This window comes from Brachyistius frenatus, unplaced genomic scaffold, assembly GCF_029030835.1.
Source record: "Brachyistius frenatus isolate BFR_SWC_R1_liver_20210118 unplaced genomic scaffold, ASM2903083v1 Contig_342, whole genome shotgun sequence".
NCBI classification, from domain to species: Eukaryota; Metazoa; Chordata; class Actinopteri; family Embiotocidae; genus Brachyistius; species Brachyistius frenatus.
In genome coordinates, this window is record NW_027210941.1 from 151,776 (window position 1) to 175,000 (window position 23,225).

The following is a 23,225-nucleotide window of genomic DNA, read 5'->3' on the forward strand; positions in this document are numbered from 1 at the left end:
AAGTCGACCCTCTTATTGTTCTGTACACATATTCCAGTTTGTGTTTGTCCACAATAAAAATAAAAACAAGTGTAAAGTTTGTCTTTCAAGTGTTTCAGACATTCAGGTCAGCCTTCGTTTTACAGAAAACCTTCAACCAGCTTTGATTCGTTCACTACAGGAGAAATATGAGGCTGGAAAGAAGGGGAGAAGGAGAGAAGGAGAGAAGGAGAGAAGGGGAGAAGGGGAGAAGGAGAGAAGGGGAGAAGGAGAGAAGGGGAGAAGGGGAGAAGGAGAGAAGGGGAGAAGGGGAGAACGGGAGAAGGAGAGAAGGAGAGAAGGGGAGAAGGAGAGAAGGAGAGAAGGAAGTGTAACGGAGATCATTCAGGTTCACGTTCTGCCGTTGGAGAGATCAAAGCGGTACATCCGGGAACTTTGGTTTTCGAGAAACGTAACCGCCCCCTCCGATCGTCTTGGCTACGTCATCTCTCAGCGCCGGGCGGGTCTTTCCTCCCCTTCTCCACCCTGTGCTCCAGAAGGTTCTGATCGACGGCTTGCGGCGACACCTCAATCTGAGTCCATCCAGGTCCGAACCGCTGCGTTTCGGCTCCAGGACTGAGTCGGTCCTGCTCTGAAGACCCTGCGTCACATTTTCCACCGATTATTAGGTCGCGATGCCCGAAATGATGGCGGCACCGAGAGCCTTCAGCGGCGGCAAAAACAAAGGAGGGGCGTATGTGGACCGCGACAAGCCGGCCCAGATCCGCTACAGCAACATCTCCGCTGCCAAAGGTACGGTCCAATACGGACGAGCTGTTCGGAACACGAACCCACAAATCTCCCGGTCTGCGGTCGGTTGTCGCGCCGGACCGGACTCCGTCATTGTAGCCTTCCGCGTAGCAGCATCCTCCGGTCCGAACCCTGCTCCGGTCCGGTCCGAACCCTGCTCCGGTCCGGTCCGAACCCTGCTCCGGTAAAGTGTCCGGTGAACATCCTCTCCTCGGGGGGGACGGAACCGACACGTGAGGCCGGTTCAGGACCAGGCCGGGTCTATTCGGCACACATCCCCGCACCGTGAGCACGACCGACCGGAGGGTACTCCACATCTGGACAAGGTGTTCTCAGGAGATGGATATTAATTTAATATTAAACAACTAAATTCATTAAAAACACTCAAAACTGTTCTCTGCTGGCAAGATGCTCATGACTCAACATAATAGCAGAGGGGTGCCACACACTGATGCACTATAGATATATTATTATATATATCTAATTATATATAACAATATATATATTATTATTATATGTATAATAATTATATATATATATATCAGAGGGGTGCCACACACTGATGCACTATAGATATATTATTATATATATCTAATTATATATAACAATATATATTATTATTATTATATGTATATAATAATTATATATATATATAGCAGAGGGGTGCCACACACTGATGCACTATATATATATATTATTATACATATAATAACATTATTATTATTATATATATATATATAATTATATATATATGTCTATATATATTATTATTATATATATATATAATTATATATATATATATACATATATATGTATGTATATATGTATGTGTATATATAATAACTAGATTTCCCTGCTTGTGAATTTTGCTTTGTTCACTGTATTTGACTCTGGTTGTAACTTGTTCTCTGTGCAAAAACAGACAAATAGATATAAAACAGAAACAGATAGAAAACATATTAAACAGAAACAGACGTAAAACATTTGCTGTACATACCAAGAGAAAGAAAAACTAGACTAAATATTTGTGAGGTTCGACCCCAAAACTGAGAAATGTTTAATGCTGGTGAAGTTGAGTGTTGTCACCTGACCCATAATTTGCCTTATTTAAAAACCCTGTTTTTTGGACAGCCGTGGCCGATGCCATCAGAACAAGTCTGGGACCGAAGGGCATGGACAAGATGGTGAGTACACAGGTTTAGTTTCGGGCCACGTTCTCGCAGCTCGGTTGTAAACGCGCGTCCGAGCATCGCCTGCTCTCTGTTGTCAGATCCAGGATGAGAAAGGCGACGTCACCATCACCAACGACGGGGCCACCATCCTGAAGCAGATGCAGGTTCTCCACCCTGCTGCCAAAATGGTACGACCCTAGCGACTCCTGTCGGGATGTGCCTTATTACTGCAAACGCAGCGTGGAGTGATCCGGTGGGTTTGGTGTGTTTCAGCTGGTGGAGCTGTCCAAGGCCCAGGACATCGAGGCCGGGGACGGGACCACCTCCGTGGTGGTGATCGCCGGCGCTCTGCTCGATGCCTGCTCCAAACTGCTGCAGAAAGGTAACGAGCTGCAGGGACACAAACACCAAAACACATTCAATGGATGCAAGTCGAAGGAAATAAGGATTCTGGTGATTGGTGGGAACCTCCATGTTTAGAAGTAGCTGCAGGTTGTGATGTGCAGTCGCACACTAGAAAAGTAGAAAAGTGGAGAGGGAGGTCGGCGTGTTGAAAATGAGAAGATGCAAATGTTGGCTGTGAGGTGCTGACAGGTCAGAGCGGCACGTCGTGGAGTGGACGTATGAACTCAGAGAAACAGTCTGATCAATCATTGGGTCTCTGAAGATGACGCAATCTCACAAAGCACCATTTAATATGTTTGTATGATCAGCAGGCCGTGGTTGGTGTTACAGGGGAGCTCTCCTCCACCTGAGACCCGAAATAATAATAATAATAATAATAGTAGTAGTAAGGAGGGGGAGGGGGAGAAGGGGGGGGGGGGGTGTTTTCCACAGCAGACAGAAACTTTCAATGTAAATGATAGAAAAGTGAAAAAGGTTTCCTCCAGATCATGTTCAGTATCTTTCTGCAGATGGCTGGTTTGTTGTGGGTTGTTTGGGTGAAATGTTTGCGTGTCGTCCCCCCGGTAACCGGTATCAGGTATCCACCCCACCACCATCTCCGAGTCCTTCCAGAAGGCCGTGGAGAAGGGAGTGGAGGTGCTGACGGCCATGAGCCGGCCGGTGCAGCTGAGCGACCGCGAGACGCTGCTCAACAGCGCCACCACGTCTCTGTGCTCCAAGGTGGTGTCGCAGTACTCCAGCCTGCTGGCGCCCATGAGCGTGGACGCCGTCATGAGAGTCATCGATCCGGCCACGGCGACCAGCGTCGACCTGCAGGACATCAAGATCATCAAGAAGCACGGGTGAGTTTTCCTCCGTGTTCAGTGATGTCGTTTAGGGTTTCTCCCAGTCGTAGTTACACGTCTGTCTGTCTGTCTGTCTGTGTGTGTGTGTGTGTGTGTGTGTGTGTGTGTGTGTGTGTGTGTTCAGGGGGACCATTGATGACTGTGAGCTGGTGGAAGGCCTGGTGCTGAACCAGAGGGTGGCCAGTACCGGTGTGACCCGTGTGGAGAAGGCCAAAATTGGCCTCATCCAGTTCTGCCTGTCTCCTCCCAAAACTGACGTGAGTCACCTGATGAATAACAAACATCTTTTCCTGCTTTAGAGTTTTAACAGTGAGCTCATGCAGCTTTTCTACACGCTCTTATTATCGGATTGATCCTCCTCTCTGTTCCCCAAAACACATTCACTGCCTGTCTGAAAGGTCTATTTAAATAGTGACTTCAGGTAAACAGCAGAACCACAAACTAAAGGGAACCAAAGCTCTAATCTACCCGACAACAACCTGACCTCGGATCAGTCTACTGACGTGTTGTCTGGCTGAAGAGGGAATAAAGAAAGGAGAGCTCAGGAGTTTAGTTTTAGTTTAAGGATCGGGCACGAATTTCAAATATTCGTTTTACTCTCCAAAATCGATTAGTACATGCGACTTTCCTTCTTTGTTTCCCCTGTTTTTACTGGTGCCTGGTTGTAATGCGTTACTCCTGTCAGAAGGTGGCGGTAAAGTGCCTAAAAGCTGCCTGACAGCCACATTCAATAACATCAGGAGAAGAAACGCTGCTTTCAGGTGGAACTGTCAGATGTGGATATTCAAAGAAAAATCAAATAGTTCAGAGTGAATTTCGAAAGGTAGTTTTGTTTGACATCAGTAGTACCGTTACATACATGTACAGGTTGACGTTCATACAACCATCACGTATGTTGAACCTGTTGAGGGAACGCAGAAGATAATTATTATGTTTTGGTGCTTTTCAATATGAGTTTATGATGCAACATCACATCAAACTGATATCTGGTGGGACGGCAGCGACCTCATCAGTCTGGTGGAAACGTGACTTCAGCTTCAAACTTCATCCTTTAAGTCGCTGCGAGCTCTCCTGGAAAGATGTTGACTATTGGTTTGAATTTCATCATACCGAGAAGTTGCTCTGCGTCTCCGTCCTGTCGTGAGACTGAGGACACGCGGTCCTCTGCTGTGACTTCTGGTACTGAGTACAGGAGGGGCCAGGGCTAGCAGGTTAGCCTGCTAACTTGACTACATGTCTTCTCAACAGCATTATTTCTACTCATTATGTGAATAATTTAATATTTTAAACTAAACCTTAGAAATATACTTGAATGTATTCTTATTTTCTTAATTTATGATCAAAATTCCGTTTAAATCATTCCCTTAGACGACAAGACGACAACCAACAATGAAATAATGGTAGTTAGGGTCCACTTTTGAAAAGACCAGCACATTATCATCTATCATCTTTACTGCACCAAAATAGGTGCCACCAGAAAGGCTTCGACTTCTTCTTTTTACTTTTAAGTAGTCATTTACCCAAGTTGTCATGTTTCCAGTTCCCCAAGTAAGAAATGCCGAAGGTTCTTTTTAAAGAGCCTCTTTTAAGATCTGTGGAGCTCCGGTGTTTTCCTGCCTCTCCTGACTGCCTGTGTTTTCTGCCGTTAGATGGACAACCAGATCGTGGTGTCGGACTACGCTCAGATGGACCGCGTGCTGCGGGAGGAGCGCGCCTACATCCTCAACTTGGTGAAGCAGATCAAGAAAGCCGGCTGCAACGTGCTGCTCATCCAGAAGTCCATCCTCAGGTAGGCAGACGCAGCTGAGCAGCGCTGGAGAACACAGAACCAACGGGCCTCACGCACATCTGGGATTTCTCCATAGTTTCTTTCCTGAATTTTTATCGTCGTCTCAGTAACGGTAACGTCGGCCTCGGTAACAGCAGCCATGGTAACAGTAACACCGGCCTCGGTAACAGCAGCCATGGTAACAGTAACACTGGCCTCGGTAACAGCAGCCATGGTAACAGTAACAGCAGCCATGGTAACAGTAACACTGGCCTCGGTAACAGCGGCCATGGTAACAGTAACACTGGCCTCGGTAACAGCGGCCATGGTAACAGTAACATTGGCCTCGGTAACAGTAACACTGGCCTCGGTAACAGCAGCCATGGTAACAGTAACACTGGCCTCGGTAACAGCGGCCATGGTAACAGTAACACTGGCCTCGGTAACAGCGGCCATGGTAACATGATTGCTAAACTAGCCGGTGTGCACGTGTCATGAATCCCTCGGTGAGTTTGCGTGCACACAGTCAGAACATTTCTCCGTGATACGAACGGTAACCGTGTGTTTGTCTCAGAGATGCTCTGAGCGACCTGGCCCTGCACTTCCTGAACAAGATGAAGATCATGGTGGTGAAGGAAATCGAGAGGGAGGACATCGAGTTCATCTGCAAGGTGAGCTTCATCACATCATCCGGAGATAACGTGTTGTAGACGAAACACCACCTGACCACGCCAGCTCCTCTGATCAGGACAGAACAGTGAACCAATGAATGAATCGTTGTGATACCTGAAGATATCTGCCGTGTATCTGTAACATGCATCCTGTGCTGTCCTCCAGACCATCGGCACCAAGCCCATCGCCCACATCGACCACTTCACCCCAGAAATGCTCGGCTCGGCGGAGCTGGCCGAGGAGGTCAGCCTGGACGGCTCCGGCAGACTCATCAAGGTACGTCCCGGACCATTTAGAGGCGATGCCGAGGCACCCGAAGGTCACGTGATGAAACGACTTCCTGCTTGTGGTAAACTTGTGTTGTCGCTGGTCGCAGATCACCGGCTGCAGCAGCCCGGGGAAGACGGTGAGCATCGTGGTCCGAGGCTCCAACAAGCTGGTGATCGAGGAGGCGGAGCGCTCCATCCACGACGCGCTCTGTGTGATCCGCTGCCTGGTGAAGAAGAGGTGAGTCGCTCGCCCGGCGCGGCACAAAGGAACTCTGGTTCTGACCGTTCTAGTCATGACACGCAGGAGAATTTTCCACCGCTTCTGCCTCTCCGTCGATGCTTCGGAGATCTGAACGGAGCAGATCGGCCGGACAGGATGTGTCGAGAAAACAAAATACAATTCTGGGAAACTTTTCAAAATAAAACACCCATGTGTAACCTCGTAAAACACTTCACGACATCACCGTCGACCACCGCCGTCTTTCAGTTTGTCACAGAAACACTTCCTCCTCCTGCTGCACACACAGTATGTGAAACAGTTCCACAATAAACAGGATTCATGTTTTTAATGTGTCTGCAGCACAAAGTAGGAAACAACAACAATAAACACACAACGGACAAAACAAGAATCCGTTTATAACGACGTTTACCTGATAGAAGAACAGAAATGAAGGAAACGCGACCAGATGAGGAAGGAAGATGGAACAGACGAACGAGTTATGATTCCTGCATTTTGGTATCTGATGACTGATTTGTCTTGATTTTCATATGAATGTCCACCGTCCCTCAGAGCTCTGATAGCCGGCGGCGGCGCTCCAGAAATCGAGCTGGCCGTGCGCCTGGCCGAGTACTCGCGCACCCTCGGCGGCATGGAGGCCTACTGCGTCCGGGCGTACGCCGACGCCCTGGAGGTCATCCCCTCCACGCTCGCCGAGAACGCCGGGCTGAACCCCATCTCCACGGTGACGGAGCTACGCAACAGACACGCACAGGGAGACAAGATGGCCGGCATTAACGTCCGCAAGGTCAGCCCACTCTTCAACGCCTCTCACTACAACAAAAAGTCTTTTTAAAAGAAAAGAAGATAAAGCCAACGATAAATATCATTACTACACACTCATTTTGTTGCTGTTGACACTGTGTGTGTGTGTGTGTGTGTGTGTGTGTGTGTGTGTGTGTGTGTGTGTGTGTGTGTGTGTGTGTGTGTGTGTGTGTGTGTGTCAGGGAGGAATATCCAACATCCTGGAGGAGCTGGTGGTGCAGCCGTTGCTGGTGTCCATCAGCGCCGTGACTCTGGCCACGGAGACGGTCCGCAGCATCCTGAAGATCGACGACGTGGTGAGACTCAACGTCCCGAACCGTTTTTAACACAAGTTATTCTCAACAGCAGAGAGTCTGTGGTACGAACCGGTTTCCAGAAAGGTTGGGACGCTGTGTAAAATGTAAATATGAAGGGAATGCAATGATCATATATAAACACACCAAAGACAACATACAAGACTTTGAAATGGAGAAATGTCATTGTTTCAAATTCAAAATCAGCATATATTTTTTATAAAACAATACATTTCAACATTTGATATGTTGTCTTTGGTCTGTTTGAAATTAAATGAGTTTATGGGATTTGTAACTCATTGCATTCTGTTTTTAATTTACATTTTACACGCCGTCCTTTGTCCGGTGTCTTTTTTGGAAACGGGGTTGTACATTTTGTTTTTTGCCAAATCTAACTGCACCATCTAAAAACTGTTTTGTCTTGTTCCAGGTGAACACGCGATAAGTTTGTCCAGTGAGTTCTGTCACAACGCCGGCTCGAGGCATCGGAGGACTCTGTTGACTTTGTCTGTTCAGATTTCCACTGTAGTTGTTACATTGCATAATTTAATAAAAAGAGCAGAAGGCTTGTTTTTTTTGTTGACACTCCAACTGTTGCCTGTGATTTCTTTTTAATTGCCCTTCAATAAATTAAACTGCTGCGTAGTGGCCCTTTAAAAGGTGATTAATAGTCTGGCTCATCATGTTTCAGTTTTTTTTTTTACATTAATATTTTTTTGTTTAAATAAAAAAAAAATTTATATAAATTTTCCTTTAATTGAAAAGTGATTCCTCACATTTTCATAGCTTCCAGGCCATTGACTTAGTTTATAGTTCTTTTATTTATGCTTTGTTGAACAATGAATTTGTAAACAAGGCAGTAATCATTATAGCATTACACATCCATTTGTCTGAACTTCAACATTCAAAAGTATAATTAATAATTGTAACTAAAGCGAAACTCATTTTTGTACCATTCAATCAAAAAAGCATCTAAAGTCTAGTTGGGGACAGACATGAAAGGATAAGATATGACTCAACATGTAATAACACGGCTGATCATAATGTTTTGTCGGACCACTTCTTATTAACATCTGAAGTTACATTAATGGACGACACAGCATGTGGGAATAAATCCCACTGCAGTAGATGTCTGTCAGATGATGCCGTGGCCAAGTTTAAGGAAGCAGTTACATGTTTATCCTCTTCGATGCCGTGTGTTAAAGCAGTGGAAGACATCTACGTTGATCTTAGTCCCACACAAGTGGATCATCTGGTAGAAAACACTGCAGTATCTCTGCTACAACTCTAGATGATGTCGCCCCTCTGAAGAAGAGAGTCATGAACCAGAGGAAGTTGTCTCCATGGTACAACTCAGAACTACGCTCTGCTAGGCAGCGACTAGAAAGATGGAAAGGAAATGGAGTTCCACTAATTTAGAAGAATTTCACCTGCCTGGAAGGAGAGTCTAATATTATATAAGAAAGCTCTTCGTAAGGCCAGAACTTTATATTATTCATCATTAATAGAGGACAACAAGAACAACCCCAGGTTTCTTTTCATCACTGTAGCCATGCTGACAAAGAGTCCCAGTTCTGTTGAGTCCTCTATTCCTTCAGCTCTCAGCAGTAATGACTTCATTAACTTCTTTACTAATACAATTCTTACTATCAGGGAGAGAATCGGGCCGACCCTTCCTGACACCATCACTGATGTGTTGCTAAGCAACAGCAGCCCTGAAAGCAACTGTAGGACCAGATGTAAACTTGGAACATTTCTCTCCTGTTGATCTCTCTGAGTTAACTAGAATTATTTCTTCATCTGGATCCTCTAGCTGTCTGTTAGATCTCATCCCAACTAAACTTGTTAAGGAAGTCTTCCCTTTAATTAATACTTCCATATTAGATCAGATCAACCTATCTATTGTAACCGGCTATGTACCGCAGGCTTTTAAAGTGGCTGTAATTAAACCTTTACTTAAAAAGCCGACTCTTGATCAGCTGTTTTAGGAAACTACAGACCAATTTACAACCTGACGTTTATTTCTAAAATCCTTGAAAAAGTTGTTTCAAATCAACTTTGTGATCATTAACAAAGGAATGATCTGTTTGAAGATGTTCAGTCTTTAGAGTTCATCATAGCACAGAAACAGCTCTGGTGAAAGTTACTAACGACCTTTTATTAGCCTCAGATAATGGACTCGTCTCTGTACTTGTTCTTCTAGACCTCAGTGCTGCTTTTGATACGATTGATCATACGATCTTATTACAGAGATTAGAAGACGTTACGAAGATTAAAGGAACTGCATTAGACTGGTTCAAATCCTACTTATCAGATAGATTCCAGTTTGTCCATGTCAACAATGAGTCTTCCAGACAAACAAGAGTTAGTTATGGAGTTCCACAAGGCTCAGTGTTAGGTCCAATACTTTTTTTTCAGGCTCCTCCCCTGTGGAACCAGCTCCCAGTTTGTGTTGGAGGGGCAGAAACCCTCTCTAGCTTTAAGATTAGACTCAAAACGTTCCTTCTTGATAAAGCCTATAGTTAGGGCTGGCTCAGGTAGACCTGAACCAACCCTTAGTTATGCTGTTATAGGCCGAGGCTGCTGGGGGACCTCGTTACATGCTGAGCTTCTTTTCTTTCCTCCTACTCTTTAACTGACTCATACCTCACCATCTTCTTCTCTCCCATAGTTTCTTCTTATTATCTGTTGTCTCCATTCAGTTCCTTCACTCGTGTAGTTTCTCTTCTTTCTTTTCCAGATGTCCCGTCATGGAGCTGCATGTCTCTGCTCTGTGATTGTCGTCTCCACCAACAGTTCTTCTCTTGTATCTCTATGCTGTCCTTTTCCCTCTCTGCTCTCCTCTCACCCCAAACGGTCGAGGCAGATGCTCCGCCCACCTCTGATCCTGGTTCTGTTAACAGATGCTCCGCCCACCTCTGAGTCTGGTTCTGTTGACAGATGCTCCGCCCACCTCTGAGTCTGGTTCTGTTAACAGATGTTCTCCACCTCTGATCCTGGTTCTGTTGGAGGTTTCTTCCTGTTAAAGGGAGTTTTTCTTCCCTCTGTTGGAGGTTTTTCTCCCTTAAAGAGGAGTTTTTCTCTCCTAGTTTATGTGGGAATTGTTGAATTGTTGAATTGTTGGTTTCTCTGTATAATATTGTAAAGTCTTGCTGTAAGGACTTTAATGTGTTAAGTGCCATTAAATAACTGTGTTGTGATTTGGCGCTATATAAATAAAATTGAATTGAATTGAATTAAATACGGCTTTAAGTGATTGAGATGTTTTGGGCCAAAGTTTCATTGCAATCTCGTAGAATTAAATTGTAAAGATCTGAAGATCTGAACAGATACAGATTTTAAATGTTTGTATTTTGGGCTGATTTTGTAAAAGAGCAGAAAAATTAGGTGTTTTTTCTAATAATGAAAACTGCTGACAAAGTTCCTGTTACTTCCTAATTACAGCAAATATATTTTATCCACACATGATTGGAGCAGAACAGACAGTCTTCTGTTTGCTACAAAATATTGTTGGTAGAAACGAGTTGTGCTCTGCGGTGTTATAATATTTACAGTCAAAACTTTACATGATTGTTATGCCGTATCGTTAAGTCATCTCTCAAATAGGATAAGTAAACAATTTTTGTATTTATGTTATAATTATTATTATTAATAATTATATTATTTGCAAGAAGAACAAAAACAGCAAAAAGGAAAATAAACAACAATACTTTGTAATGCAAGAGGGGATCTATACATACAAAAATATATAAAGTTCCTTTATAAAAGAATCTTCAAACTAGTGCCAGCTGATAATGTAATTTAACGTAATGCTTCAGAGAGTTGAGTTGAAGACGATAAAGCTTTCTGTTGATTCAGGAGATCAAACAGTACATTCTTCAAAAAATATTGTTTGTAGTTTATTTAAATCAAATTTGGCATAAACAAGAAATTATATAGTAGGAACAATATATTATAAACTGAGCTGTAATATTTTTTTTAAAGTACAAATCAGTTGCAACAACAGAAAATATATAAATAAAAAGAACAACAACAATAATTAAATTAAAGAAAAGGAAAGGTCAGAGAAGTAATTTCTGTATATGACTCCAGACTCAAGGTTTGTTTCGTTTTTACTAATTTGAAAGCTTTCTTAAAATTGATGAGTTTGTTCCTGAAGACGAAGAAGACATGTATTAAATATTAATTTGGGTCATTCAGAGTCATCTATCCAAATCTGAAAAGACTCCAATCTTCCAAAATAAAGGAAATCTTTCAGCGATATTTTAACTCGGAGGCTTTTTATTTGAACGGAGGCCAACGGCGTGTCATTTCCGGCCAACCTTCGTCACTTCCGTCCCAGCCAACCTTCTCCGTTGCCGTGGTAACCATCCGGCCGCCGACAGGACGACAGGTGTCTGAACTCACTCGGGACCTGGTTTTGGTCTCGTTTACCGGTTAAAAAGCGGAACCGGCTCCACGAACCGATGGCGAACGCGCACCGGACGAACGTGCTGGTGACGTCATGTTTGAAGACGCCGGTCGACCCGAACACCAAGGCGCCGTTAGCGTCGTACGAGCGGGAGAGAGTGCTGCCGTGCACGGCGACAGGTCACATGGACAACCGGGACTACGAGAAGGAGGTAAACACCACAAACACCTCAACAACAACAACAACAACAACTCATACTTCCTCTGAGTTAACCTGATATCCGGGTTGAGCGTTTTGTTGACAACAGTTTGAACGCGCTGTGATGATGAGACGGTTCTTCCGTGTTGAGTCCTTCCGGTGTCGGTGCAGACACCGGAAGGACTCACAACATCAGACACCGACACCGGAAGGACTCACAACATCAGACACCGACACCGGAGGGACTCACAACATCAGACACCGACACCGGAGGGACTCACAACATCAGACACCGACACCGGAAGGACTCACAACATCAGACACCGACACCGGAGGGACTCACAACATCGGAAGGACTCACAACATCAGACACCGACACCGGAAGGACTCACAACATCAGACACCGACACCGGAAGGACTCACAACATCAGACACCGACACCGGAAGGACTCACAACATCAGACACCGACACCGGAAGGACTCACAACATCAGACACCGACACCGGAGGGACTCACAACATCAGACACCGACACCGACACCGGAAGGACTCACAACATCAGACACCGACACCGGAAGGACTCACAACATCAGACACAGCTTCTGAAGCTTCAGACTATTCGGTGCTGCCCGGCTGCATTTAACAGAATCACAAGACCGCTTTGGCTTGAAGGCTTCTTTCCTGTTTTGTAATCCAGACCTAGAAGAGCAGTAGTGCAGGATGTATCACGGTGACACCGTCCAGCCCACCAGAACCAGGTCCGGTCCGGGTCACCGCTTCAGGTCAGGGTTCTGATCCGGGTCGTCGGTTGACCTCACTGTTCTCGGTCTTCCGTCCTGACTCGACTGCCAGACGTCCGTTTGTAATCCGAACACGTCTTTGTTGTCTGAACAACGACCTGCGGTCCGTCTGCTCGGGTTCTGCTGCCAGCTGTCCTACTTCAGAGGCCTCATGGTAATGGACCGGGAATGGAGCCAGACACCTGGTGTGTGTGTGTGTGTGTGTGTGTGTGTGTGTGTGTGTGTGTGTGTGTGTGTGTGTGTGTGTGTGTGTGTGTGTGTGTGTGTGTGTCATTAAGCTCTCCCACTGTAAGATGCCCTGTGTGCTCCACCATATGGCCCGCGGCCCGGCGGCGGCCCGGTAACAGGCTTAGTGTCGGAGGAGGGCTGCTCTGCTCCAGCTGACTTGGGGTTAAAGCAGGATCAAATATAAGTCAGACGGCTTCAAAACAAACATTCATTTCATAATAACACATCAATATTATGTAAAAGTGAATCGATGTACTCAAGTTAGATTCAGAAAGAAGATGATCATCGTCACCAGTGTTTTGTGACCTTTGACCCTTTCAGCTGGAGTCCGAGGACTCGGGCTCGGACTTCTGTGACGAGGACCGTCTGCCGAAGGCGGGTCACACGGCGAACGACCATCTGGACCTGAGCGAGATCTTCTTCTCCAACGAGGAGTACTACAGCAAGCTGGAGGAGCTGAAGAGGGCCCACCTGCGCACCATGGCCGACCTGGAGAACATGTACCGGCGCCAGCTGCGGCTCGGGTCCGACGAGCCTCCGGACACCACGGCGCTGGATGGAGGGCACAGGTGGGTCACGGTCATGTGACGGGCTGGAAGCTTCACTTCCTGTTTTCATTGTTGCTCTATTATAATGGTTTTAATCATCATCATCATCGATAAATTAAACGGTCTGTACTTGTATAGTTTTATCACCCGACGGTCTCAAAGAGCTTTTACATGGTTTCGACATTCACACAGTACTGAAACTGATCACCGTGCAAAGTGCTGCCATCAGTCACACAGTCACACACCACTCAGGGTTCAGGGTCTTGCTCAAGGACACGTAGGCATGTGGACAGGAGGAGCTGGGATCGAACCACCAACCTTCTGATTAGTGTTCAACCCACTCTACTGACTGAGCCACAGCCTCCATCAGTGATGTCATCAACCAGCAGTGGTGTCATCATCCATCAGTGATGTCATCATCCATCAGTGACGTCATCATCCATCAGTGGTGTCATCAACCATCAGTGATGTCATCAACCAGCAGTGACGTCATCATCCATCAGTGACGTCATCATCCATCAGTGATGTCATCGTTGGTTTGTGAACGTTATGAATCCTCCAGTTCAGATTCTGTCCGTCACCATCTTGGTAGAATGATGTGATGAAGGAAGTGATTGTCCCCCAGGTGCAGCAGGTGTACGTTGCCTAGGAGATGATTAATAACAAACTTGTATTAGGAGTTATAAGAGTAGCAGATCAAAGTTGTGATTTTTCAAGGAATGACCAGTTTACCACATGCGGTGAGTTTTTGAAGTATCGGGTCATCATCGTTGATATATTGTTTTTTAGGTTACTGTGGTCAAGCACCAGCCCAGCGGCCGCTCACCGTCTGAGGAGGTCCGTCTCTGCTGTGGAGCTCCGGTGGGACGCCGGACAGTCCGACGGCTCGGACAAGGACGGAGCTGCCGGTAACGAGGTGGAGAAAGGCCTGCTGCTGTCGCCCAAGGAGCACATCAAGAACATGTGGAGGGACTTCCTGCTGTCCCCTCAGCGCCGCTACCTGTCCTCCTCCTCGCTGCACAGCCTGCCGGGACACCAGAGGACGCCGGGACACCAGAGGACGCCACGACACAGAGCAGGACAGAAGCGGCGGGGCGAGAAGGACGGAGAGCTGGAGCTGTGGAAGCACCGGATGACCGTCCCGCAACCGTTCCAGATGACGCTGCGCGAGGCGGAGCGGCGGAGGCGGGGCTTCAAGACTCGTTCAGAGGTGGAGCAGGAGAACACCGAGCTGCGCCGGCAGGTGGAGGAGCTGTCCGAGTGTCAGAGGAAGTTCCACGCCAGCCCAGTTCCTGCACATGTTCACCTGCCGCTGTACGAGGAGCTGCAGGAGCGCAAGGAGGCGCGACGGCGAACGATGCTGGAGGAGCAGCACCTCCGGGGCGAGCGGAAGTCTTTCAGCTTCCTGGAGAGAGAGCGGCTGAAGAAGGAGCAGAAACAACTTCGTGACACGCAACTTTCCAACAAGGACCCGGTGAAACCCTTCAAGGCCAAGCCGGTGCCCAGGTCCGTGTACGCCGCCGCGTCGGGGGAGCAGATGAAGGAGGAGCAGCTGTACCGGTCCATCAAGATCCAGATGCGAGCTCAGGAGATGCTGCAGAGCGCCGCGCTGCCGGCCAGCATGCTCACGCAGCGGCTCAGCGAGCGCAACAAGACCAGAAGCGGCGCGGCCGGACGCGGCGACGGCTTCTCACACCGGCCGCACATCAACACCGAGGTCCCGGATTTCAACGCCAGTTACAGACTTTTCCAGAAGAACCTGGAGAAACGGAAAGCGGTGAAGCCCACGACCGCATGCAAACCCTTCGAGCTGAGGACGTCACAGATCCCCTCGAACCGGGAGCGCATCCCGCCCGACCCGGAGAAGCAGCAGGACGGTCCTCGGCTGCTGCGCTGGCCCTTCATCAGCGCCGGCCCGACCCGCACGCCCAACTCCAGCCTGTGTTCGTCCCTCTCCGGCAGCCTGGAGGTCCTCCCCTCCAAAGTCACAGACGCCACCAAAAAGCGCCACGAGGCCGTGAGGTACCAGCGTAGCACCCCGAAGGCTCCACCGCTTCAGTAGAGATAGAGACGCTGAACTCCTTTTCCCAGCATCCCCTGCAGCGGGTGCTTAGCACCCTGCCGCCGCTCCAACACATCCGTCCCTCCCCTCCAAAACCGTCCTCCGTCCGTGACCACGTTATCTCCCCGAGTAGAAAAGCGCTGGAGCAGAGGAGGAAGGCCGAGGAGGAGGAGGAGCGGTGGAGGGAGAGGCAGAAGCAGAGGGAGAAGAAGCTGCAGCGGGTGGTTCTGAAACGGGCCGAGGCCCACGACCCGCACCGGGCTCTCTCCCAGACCCACCACAGCAAGCTCACAGAGTTCAGGTACATACTTCAAGATTCATAGCATATCCAAAGATGGCCGCAAGGCGCCGCACTCCACACACTCACTCTAAAGGATCAGAGAGTTTCATATTGGCCTTTAATGAAGGAAATAAGGAACTTATTTCTTCTTTGATGAGATGTATTCTGTTGAGGATGATAAACTGAGGATATTTTACAGTTTAAAAACACTAACATTCATTCACTGAAATTGTAAACTTCACTGGGAATTTAATAATTATAAATTACAATGATCACCCTCGGCCCTGTGATGGACTGGGACCTGTCCAGGTGAACCCCGCCTTCACCCAAGGTGAGCTGGGATAGGCTCCGCCCCCTGTGACCCTGTTCAGGATAAAGCTGGTGTAGATAATGGATGGACGGATAATAACAAATAAAACAAACACACAAATTAGAACAACTTTTAAATCACCCGAAACAACTTTTTCAGCTTTATGTTCTTAAAAAAAAAAAAAAGGTTTCATATTGGAACATATCATCCAACATATCCATCGATAACGACGTATCTGTGATTGGACAATATCGGCTGACAAAAGACGGCTTCTAATTATTATTATTATTATTATTATTATTATTCTAATAAAGTTGACCCCACACAAGTGTATACACAATATTACAAACATTACATTTTTGTAGAAAGTCACACAACAGAATCCTGCTTCCTCTTTCATCGGAGAAGAAACATGCAGGTTGTCGTCCTGAAGGTGAAGTCAGTCGTTCAAATCAAAGACAAAACCAGCAAACCAGCAGACGGACGGAGAAGCATGAATATCAGGAATACCGAGCAGAGAAACAGCCGACCTGCTGCCTGAGCACCGATTCAGGCCGTCAGGTAGTAAGAGAAGAGTGTCCTCAGGAGGACGTTCGATTCTCTGAAAGGTTTTCTGTGATTTCTGTTCTCTCCACAGGAAACAAGATCTTCTGCGCCGGAAGGAATACCAGCAGGAGATCAGGGAGATGCAGGAGAGAGTGGAAGGAAGGCCGCTGCTGCTGGAGCAGGTAGCACAGGTGAGTACACACCTGGGAACTGCTGTCTGTCTGTCTGTCTCCTGTCTGTCTGTGGTCTGTCTCCTGTCTCCTGTCTGTCTGTCTGTCTGTCTGTCTGTCTGCTAAAAGGGTTTGTTTGTGAGAACATACCTTCATCCACAGCTGCAGCACCAAATCTATATAAACCCCATTTTATAAAAGATGAGACGCTGCGTAAAGTTTAAATAAAAACAAAATGCAACAACTTTAATTGTTAATTTAATTGTAAATAGAGCAAAGACAACATATTGTGGCGTTGTAGCTGTTTGTGGGAAGCTAGGCTGCTTCGTCTGGATGCGCGTGGGTGGAAATGACTTTCTGAACTTGCAGCAGGTGAGCAGAGAACATACAGCTGTTCACATCTGGCCCAGCGGTGCTGCTGGGTGGTGGACTCCAGCTCCAGCTCACAGCAGCAGTGAACAGGATCCAGATGAGAGAGCTCCATTCAACCTGCTGGAAACCTCCATCTCCTGTCAAGTCCTTGTTTTTCCTGCGTGATCGTGTCAGCTTCATGAACCAATCAAAACGCTGTATTTAACAACAAGCAACCCGTCATGCACCTGGAGGGAGGAGCAACAAACATGAAGACAGCCACACATCCTCTTCACCACCGGAGCTTTCAGCGCCGGCGGTGAAACTCTGTTAATGCCGAGTGAACAGGTGTTCTCTGAGCAGATTGGACTTTCAACAGGCTTCCTAATTAAAGAGATTTACGAGCAGTAACACAGTTAATAGACAAGCAGAACCTTACGTGTGTGTGTGTGTGTGTGTGTGTGTGTGTGTGTGTGTGTGTGTGTGTGTGTGTGTGTGTGTGTGTGTGTGTGTGTGTGTGTGTGCTCTTCAACATTGTGTGCATTTATGATGAGAACTAGTGGAGGACCTCCGTATATCCGAGGGGCATTGGTTTTAAAATACTATCGAAGCTTTTAGAAACATTGAAACATTTTTTTTTTTTATAAATTTGACACATTGGAAACATTAACAAAGCTTTTTAAAACACATTAAACATAGTTTTCTGAATAAAAAAGGTTACAGGAGCTGATTTAAACGTTTTTTTTTTACATAAAATAACTGAAGTAATATTTTGAAATGTTGAAACTTTGTAGGATAAAGTATTTATAGGTTGGTTCCTGCTGTTTTGGTCCAACCAAGAACCTCTCCATTGTTAAACCTGGGGGAGGCTTTTATTGTGAAGGAGGGACAGGAAATGCTGTGTGTTTGCACACAAGTAAAAACGGGTAGTTTTAAACAACCGGATGTTTTATGCTGACCTGCTGCTCAGTGGGGCGTTTCTACCAAAACTAATTCACTCACAACTATGTGATTTTTAATAGAATACAGTGAACCCTCGTTTTCCGCGGGGGTTACGTTCCAAATAGAAACCGTGATAGGCGAAATCCGTGAAGTAGTAACCTTTATTTTTTTTACAATTATTATACAATGAAATACTCCATAATACATTGAAACCAAAGAACAAAACCTTTTTACAGGCCCAAGCATTTGTTTAACAAATAAAAGTACTGTATAAATGTTTTTTTTTACAAATAACTACTGTACTGTAAAATAATAATTTTAATCATCAATACGAACTGAAGGCTTCAAATTGCTGAGATCAGCACCGCCCCACTGCGACCCGAGTCATTGGATTAGAACGGGAGGAAATGAAAAATGATTATGAAAACAAATACAAAGTACAGTAGGACAAATAGTGACTCGTGTATTTCACTGCTCTTGTGACTGAGCCGCTGCATCCTGACTCCGCTCTGCAGCGTTTCTTTCTTCTAAAGCCGGCGGTGCAGGTGTGGTTTTTCGAGAGAAGAACATAGTTATCGGTAGTTGTTGTCGCTCTTTTTTCTTCTGGGCAAAAAGATTCTTATAAACCGACATGCCACCATCGATTATTTTTAATTTGGCAAGCTGTTTTACGTACGTGTACATATTAAACCGCAACGTTATTGACAAACAGGTAGAGAAGAAGCGGAGAGACTGTTTAGCCAATCAGAATGCAGAACACAATGCACGATGCAAATCCGTGAAGCAGCGAGACCGTGAAAGGTGAACCGCGTTATAGCGAGGGTTCACTGTATTCAGAAACCTGCCAATAGTCTGTCCTGCCCACCGATAGCTGATATCTGACTGCACCACAGACCTGTCAATCAAACAGACACGCCCCCAAAACAGGTCTTTTGAAGAAAAAAAATCAATTATTAGTGCTATGTCATTCAATACATCATCTCACACACACACACACACACACACACACACACACACACATACACAGAGCAGCAAATACATGTTTGGTTTGCAGACAAGAAATGTATTTGAAGTGAAGAAGGTTTGTACGTATGGATATGACAGACAGGCGAAGCTTTGATATCATGGATGACTCTATCTTCGTGAAAATGTGGTTTGGTGACAGAGAAACGCCAAACAGGCCGCGGAGAAGCGCTACACGGAAACTCTGCAGGGATGTGATGTAACGGAGGAGTTCATCAGCAGCAAAGCAGCCCAATCAGGATCTGGAGGAGTCTCCTCCTCCACCAGCAGACACAGGTGAACACACACACACACACACACACACACACACACACACACACACACACACACACACACACACACACACACACACACTCTCACACACACACACACTCGCACACACACACACACACACACAGACACACACACACACACTCACACTCACTCACTCACACACACTCATACACACACACAGACACACACACTCACACACACACTCACACTCACTCACTCACACACACACACACACACACACACACACATGGTGAAACGGTTGTGTTCTTGTGTCTGTTAGTGACCTGGAGGAGGAAGACGCCGGGTTTGAAGCTGTTCACTACAGGAAGGTTTTCCTGGACGATGAAGACGTGGATGAGAGAGGAGGAGGGAGGACGGGGGGGGAGGAGATTGATGAGGCCTCGTTAGACCATGGCGGCGGTGAGGACGCCGACGGGCGCCCGGCAGACGACGCTCACCGCTACTCTGACGAAAGCTACCAGTACTCAGAGAGTTACTCCGACGACAGCGAGCACGACGCCGACACCGGGAAACAGGAAGCAGCGGAGTGATGTCATCAGACGTCTTCCTACGAGAGGCGTCCGCCTTCTTCACATTTAAACGCTCTGACAGAGAAAACAGAACACGTCGGGTAGAAACAAAGCTTCTACGATGTTTTGGTTCTCCTGACAACTAAATGAACTTCAGGTGATGATGACGGAGCGCCGGAGGGTCCGTGGAGGGAAATTAAACCCTGCGCACAAATTACTACATTGAGGCCACAAGATACCAAATCAAAATTATATCTCCTTCCCTCGTTTTCATTTGTTCGTTCCCTCGTTTTCATTCATTCGTTCCCTCGTTTTCATTCGTTCGTTCCCATGTTTTCATTCGTTCGTTCCCTCGTTTTCATTCGTTCGTTCCCTCGTTTTCATTCGTTCGTTCCCATGTTTTCATTCGTTCGTTCCCTCGTTTTCATTCGTTCGTTCCCTCGTTTTCATTCGTTCGTTACCTCGTTTTCATTTGTTCGTTATCTCGTTTTCATTCATTCGTTCCCTCGTTTTCATTCGTTCGTTCCCTCGTTTTCATTCATTCGTTCCCATGTTTTCATTCATTCGTTCCCTCGTTTTCATTCGTTCGTTCCCTCGTTTTCATTCGTTCGTTCCCTCGTTTTCATTCATTCGTTCCCATGTTTTCATTCATTCGTTCCCTCGTTTTCATTCGTTCGTTCCCTTGTTTTCATTCGGTCGTTCCCATGTTTTCATTCATTCGTTCCCATGTTTTCATTCATTCGTTCCCATGTTTTCATTCATTCGTTCCCTCGTTTTCATTCGTTCGTTCCCTCGTTTTCATTCGTTTGTTCCCTCGTTTTCATTCGTTCGTTCCCATGTTTTCATTCATTCGTTCCCATGTTTTCATTCATTCGTTCCCATGTTTTCATTCATTCGTTCCCTCGTTTTCATTCGTTCGTTCCCTCGTTTTCATTCGTTCGTTCCCTCGTTTTCATTTGTTCGTTCCCATGTTTTAATTCGTTCGTTCCCTCGTTTTCATTCATTCGTTCCCTCATTTTCATTCATTCGTGCTCACCAGATGAGTTTCTATAGAGACATCACAGCACAATAGTGTTTCTCCTCTCAGCATGAAGTTCACTGCACCTGCCACAAGGCTAACAACAAGGTTAACAGTAACTGTGTTAGCTCAGGACAGCTGTGATGAAGGATGTAAAGGATTATTGTTAGTAAAAGTCAATAACGATGATATTGAGCATGCTGTATGCTGTATGTTAAATTAGCTTTATACACACTTCAAGTTGTAGAAGACTGTATTGTTGCTGTGGATACTATATGTTGAATTAATATTAGCATCCCTTATTTTGACAGCAGATCTAACCTGTATTCTATATTACAGCCTGTTACAGTCTGTTTTGTTCTTCTACTTCACTTTTACTAGTTTGAGCTCCATGCTTCTCTAAGTTTAATAAAGAAATACAAAAAAGAGTATAATTGAAATATTTATGTAATGTGCAGCATGCTTATTATCAACGGAAGTGCTTACATATTAATCTTTATCAGGTAGTAGTACATACATGTGCTTTCACAGGCCTCCAAACACAATAGATTATATTATATTATACTTCATAGGTACATTTCTGTTAATGAGTTACAACATGGATATTGAGCTTTGAAAGGGTGTGCAGGTTTTTGTAGGCGTGTACTGAAGAATATGTGATAGATTAGTGTTATAGGTGAGAGGGCGTTGTGTCTCCAGGTTCTCAACAACCATCAACCATCAGTGACGTCATCGTTGGTTTGTGAACGTTATGAATCCTCCAGTTCAGATTCTGTCCGTCACCATCTTTGCTAGTTCGGAGCGGTTTGGAGCAGGAAGTGACCATATTTGGACGAGCTGGGGGAGGAGCCAGAGGTGGATCTGACCGATCTGATCGGAAACCTGACGATACTACGTCCCGCCCACCGATAGCTGTAACCTGACTGCACCACAGGCCTGTCAATCAAACAGACACGCCCCCCAAAACAGGTCTTCTTGAATCTTCTTTTCTAATGAATGAGGGATTATTTTCAGATGGACCTCCAGAAAACTAAGAAGAAGGAGTGACTTTAGCTAACAACACCGAGATAACTGATGGACACATTTTATTCACTTTGGATTTGATGAGAGAAGTTGAATGGGAGTCTATGGAGCCGGAGGCTTTTTGGAGCCGACCTCTAGTGGCACTCGCTGGTATTGCAGCTGAAGACACTTCTGGATCAGAACCATTTTACAGACCTGAAGCTACAAACTCTTTTATAAACAGTCTGATTTTTTTTTGCCTGCTGCTGTGCTGATACAGTTTGTCCTTTTCTGTTCCTTATTTTTGTTTGATGATTTTTGTTTTAGTTTCAAAGTTACTTTCCTGTTGTCTTGTAGTTCCCTGTGTGTCTCTTTGTGCCTTTCTTTGTCTCCTTGTCATTCTCCCTGTGCCCACCAGAGGTCCTTAGTTCTGTGTATGTGTGTCCTTCCTCATCCTACCACATACTTCCTCATCCTTCCTCATCCTACCTCATCCTTCCTCATCCTACCACATACTTCCTCATCCTTCCTCATCCTACCTCATCCTTCCTCATCCTACCACATACTTTCTCATCCTACCTCATCCTTCCTCATCCTACCTCATCCTTCCTCATCCTACCTCATCCTTCCTCATCCTACCTCATCCTACCACATACTTTCTCATCCTACCTCATCCTTCCTCATCCTACCACATACTTCCTCATCCTACCTCATCCTTCCTCATCCTACCTCATCCTTCCTCATCCTACCACATACTTCCTCATCCTACCTCATCCTTCCTCATCCTACCTCATCCTTCTTCATCCTACCTCATCCTTCCTCATCCTACCACATACTTCCTCATCCTACCTCATCCTTCCTCATCCTACCACATACTTTCTCATCCTACCTCATCCTTCCTCATCCTACCTCATCCTTCCTCATCCTACCTCATCCTTCCTCATCCTACCTCATCTTACCACATACTTTCTCATCCTACCTCATCCTTCCTCATCCTACCTCATCCTTCCTCATCCTACCACATACTTCCTCATCCTACCTCATTCTTCCTCATCCTACCACATACTTCCTCATCATACCTCATCCTTCCTCATCCTTCCTCATCCTACCTCATCCTAGCTCATCCTTCCTCATCCTACCACACCCTACCTCATCTCTACCTGTGCTGGTTCCCTTTGTCCTGGATTGTGTTTTGCTTCAGTTTAAGGCAGCTGGAACAGGGATCCCTGGGTTTGACTTATCAGGTTGTGACCTGGCTTTGCGTGACTGCTCAGCGCACTCGTTTGTTTGGTTGAATTAA

General features: G+C 46.0%; 2 protein-coding genes across 2 annotated transcripts; both read left to right on the forward strand.

The window, feature by feature from the left end:
- Positions 1 to 474: 474 nt before the first annotated feature.
- Positions 475 to 7,825, forward strand: cct4 (chaperonin containing TCP1, subunit 4 (delta)). Its single transcript, XM_069723705.1, has 13 exons — positions 475 to 771; positions 1,900 to 1,952; positions 2,039 to 2,128; positions 2,214 to 2,322; positions 2,923 to 3,187; positions 3,315 to 3,447; positions 4,840 to 4,979; positions 5,533 to 5,629; positions 5,796 to 5,906; positions 6,007 to 6,137; positions 6,690 to 6,924; positions 7,124 to 7,237; positions 7,665 to 7,825. Exons 1-13 carry the CDS (start codon positions 654 to 656, stop codon positions 7,677 to 7,679), a joined length of 1,611 nt encoding a protein of 536 aa, XP_069579806.1. The 5' UTR covers positions 475 to 653; the 3' UTR covers positions 7,680 to 7,825.
- Positions 7,826 to 11,604: 3,779 nt separating this feature from the next.
- Positions 11,605 to 21,334, forward strand: fam161a (FAM161 centrosomal protein A). Its single transcript, XM_069723714.1, has 7 exons — positions 11,605 to 11,856; positions 13,192 to 13,439; positions 14,208 to 15,440; positions 15,614 to 15,781; positions 16,708 to 16,807; positions 19,245 to 19,378; positions 19,656 to 21,334. Exons 1-7 carry the CDS (start codon positions 11,701 to 11,703, stop codon positions 19,924 to 19,926), a joined length of 2,310 nt encoding a protein of 769 aa, XP_069579815.1. The 5' UTR covers positions 11,605 to 11,700; the 3' UTR covers positions 19,927 to 21,334.
- Positions 21,335 to 23,225: the final 1,891 nt, after the last annotated feature.

Coding starts and splice junctions, on each gene's coding strand:
- cct4 (XM_069723705.1), top strand. CDS start 654: ATGCCCGAAATGATGGCGGCACCGAGAGCCTTCAGCGGCGGCAAAAAC. Junction 4,980..5,532: donor ATCCAGAAGTCCATCCTCAG/GTAGGCAGACGC, acceptor TGTTTGTCTCAG/AGATGCTCTGAGCGACCTGG. Junction 5,630..5,795: donor ACATCGAGTTCATCTGCAAG/GTGAGCTTCATC, acceptor GCTGTCCTCCAG/ACCATCGGCACCAAGCCCAT.
- fam161a (XM_069723714.1), top strand. CDS start 11,701: ATGGCGAACGCGCACCGGACGAACGTGCTGGTGACGTCATGTTTGAAG. Junction 13,440..14,207: donor GCGCTGGATGGAGGGCACAG/GTGGGTCACGGT, acceptor ATTGTTTTTTAG/GTTACTGTGGTCAAGCACCA. Junction 15,782..16,707: donor AGCAAGCTCACAGAGTTCAG/GTACATACTTCA, acceptor TTCTCTCCACAG/GAAACAAGATCTTCTGCGCC.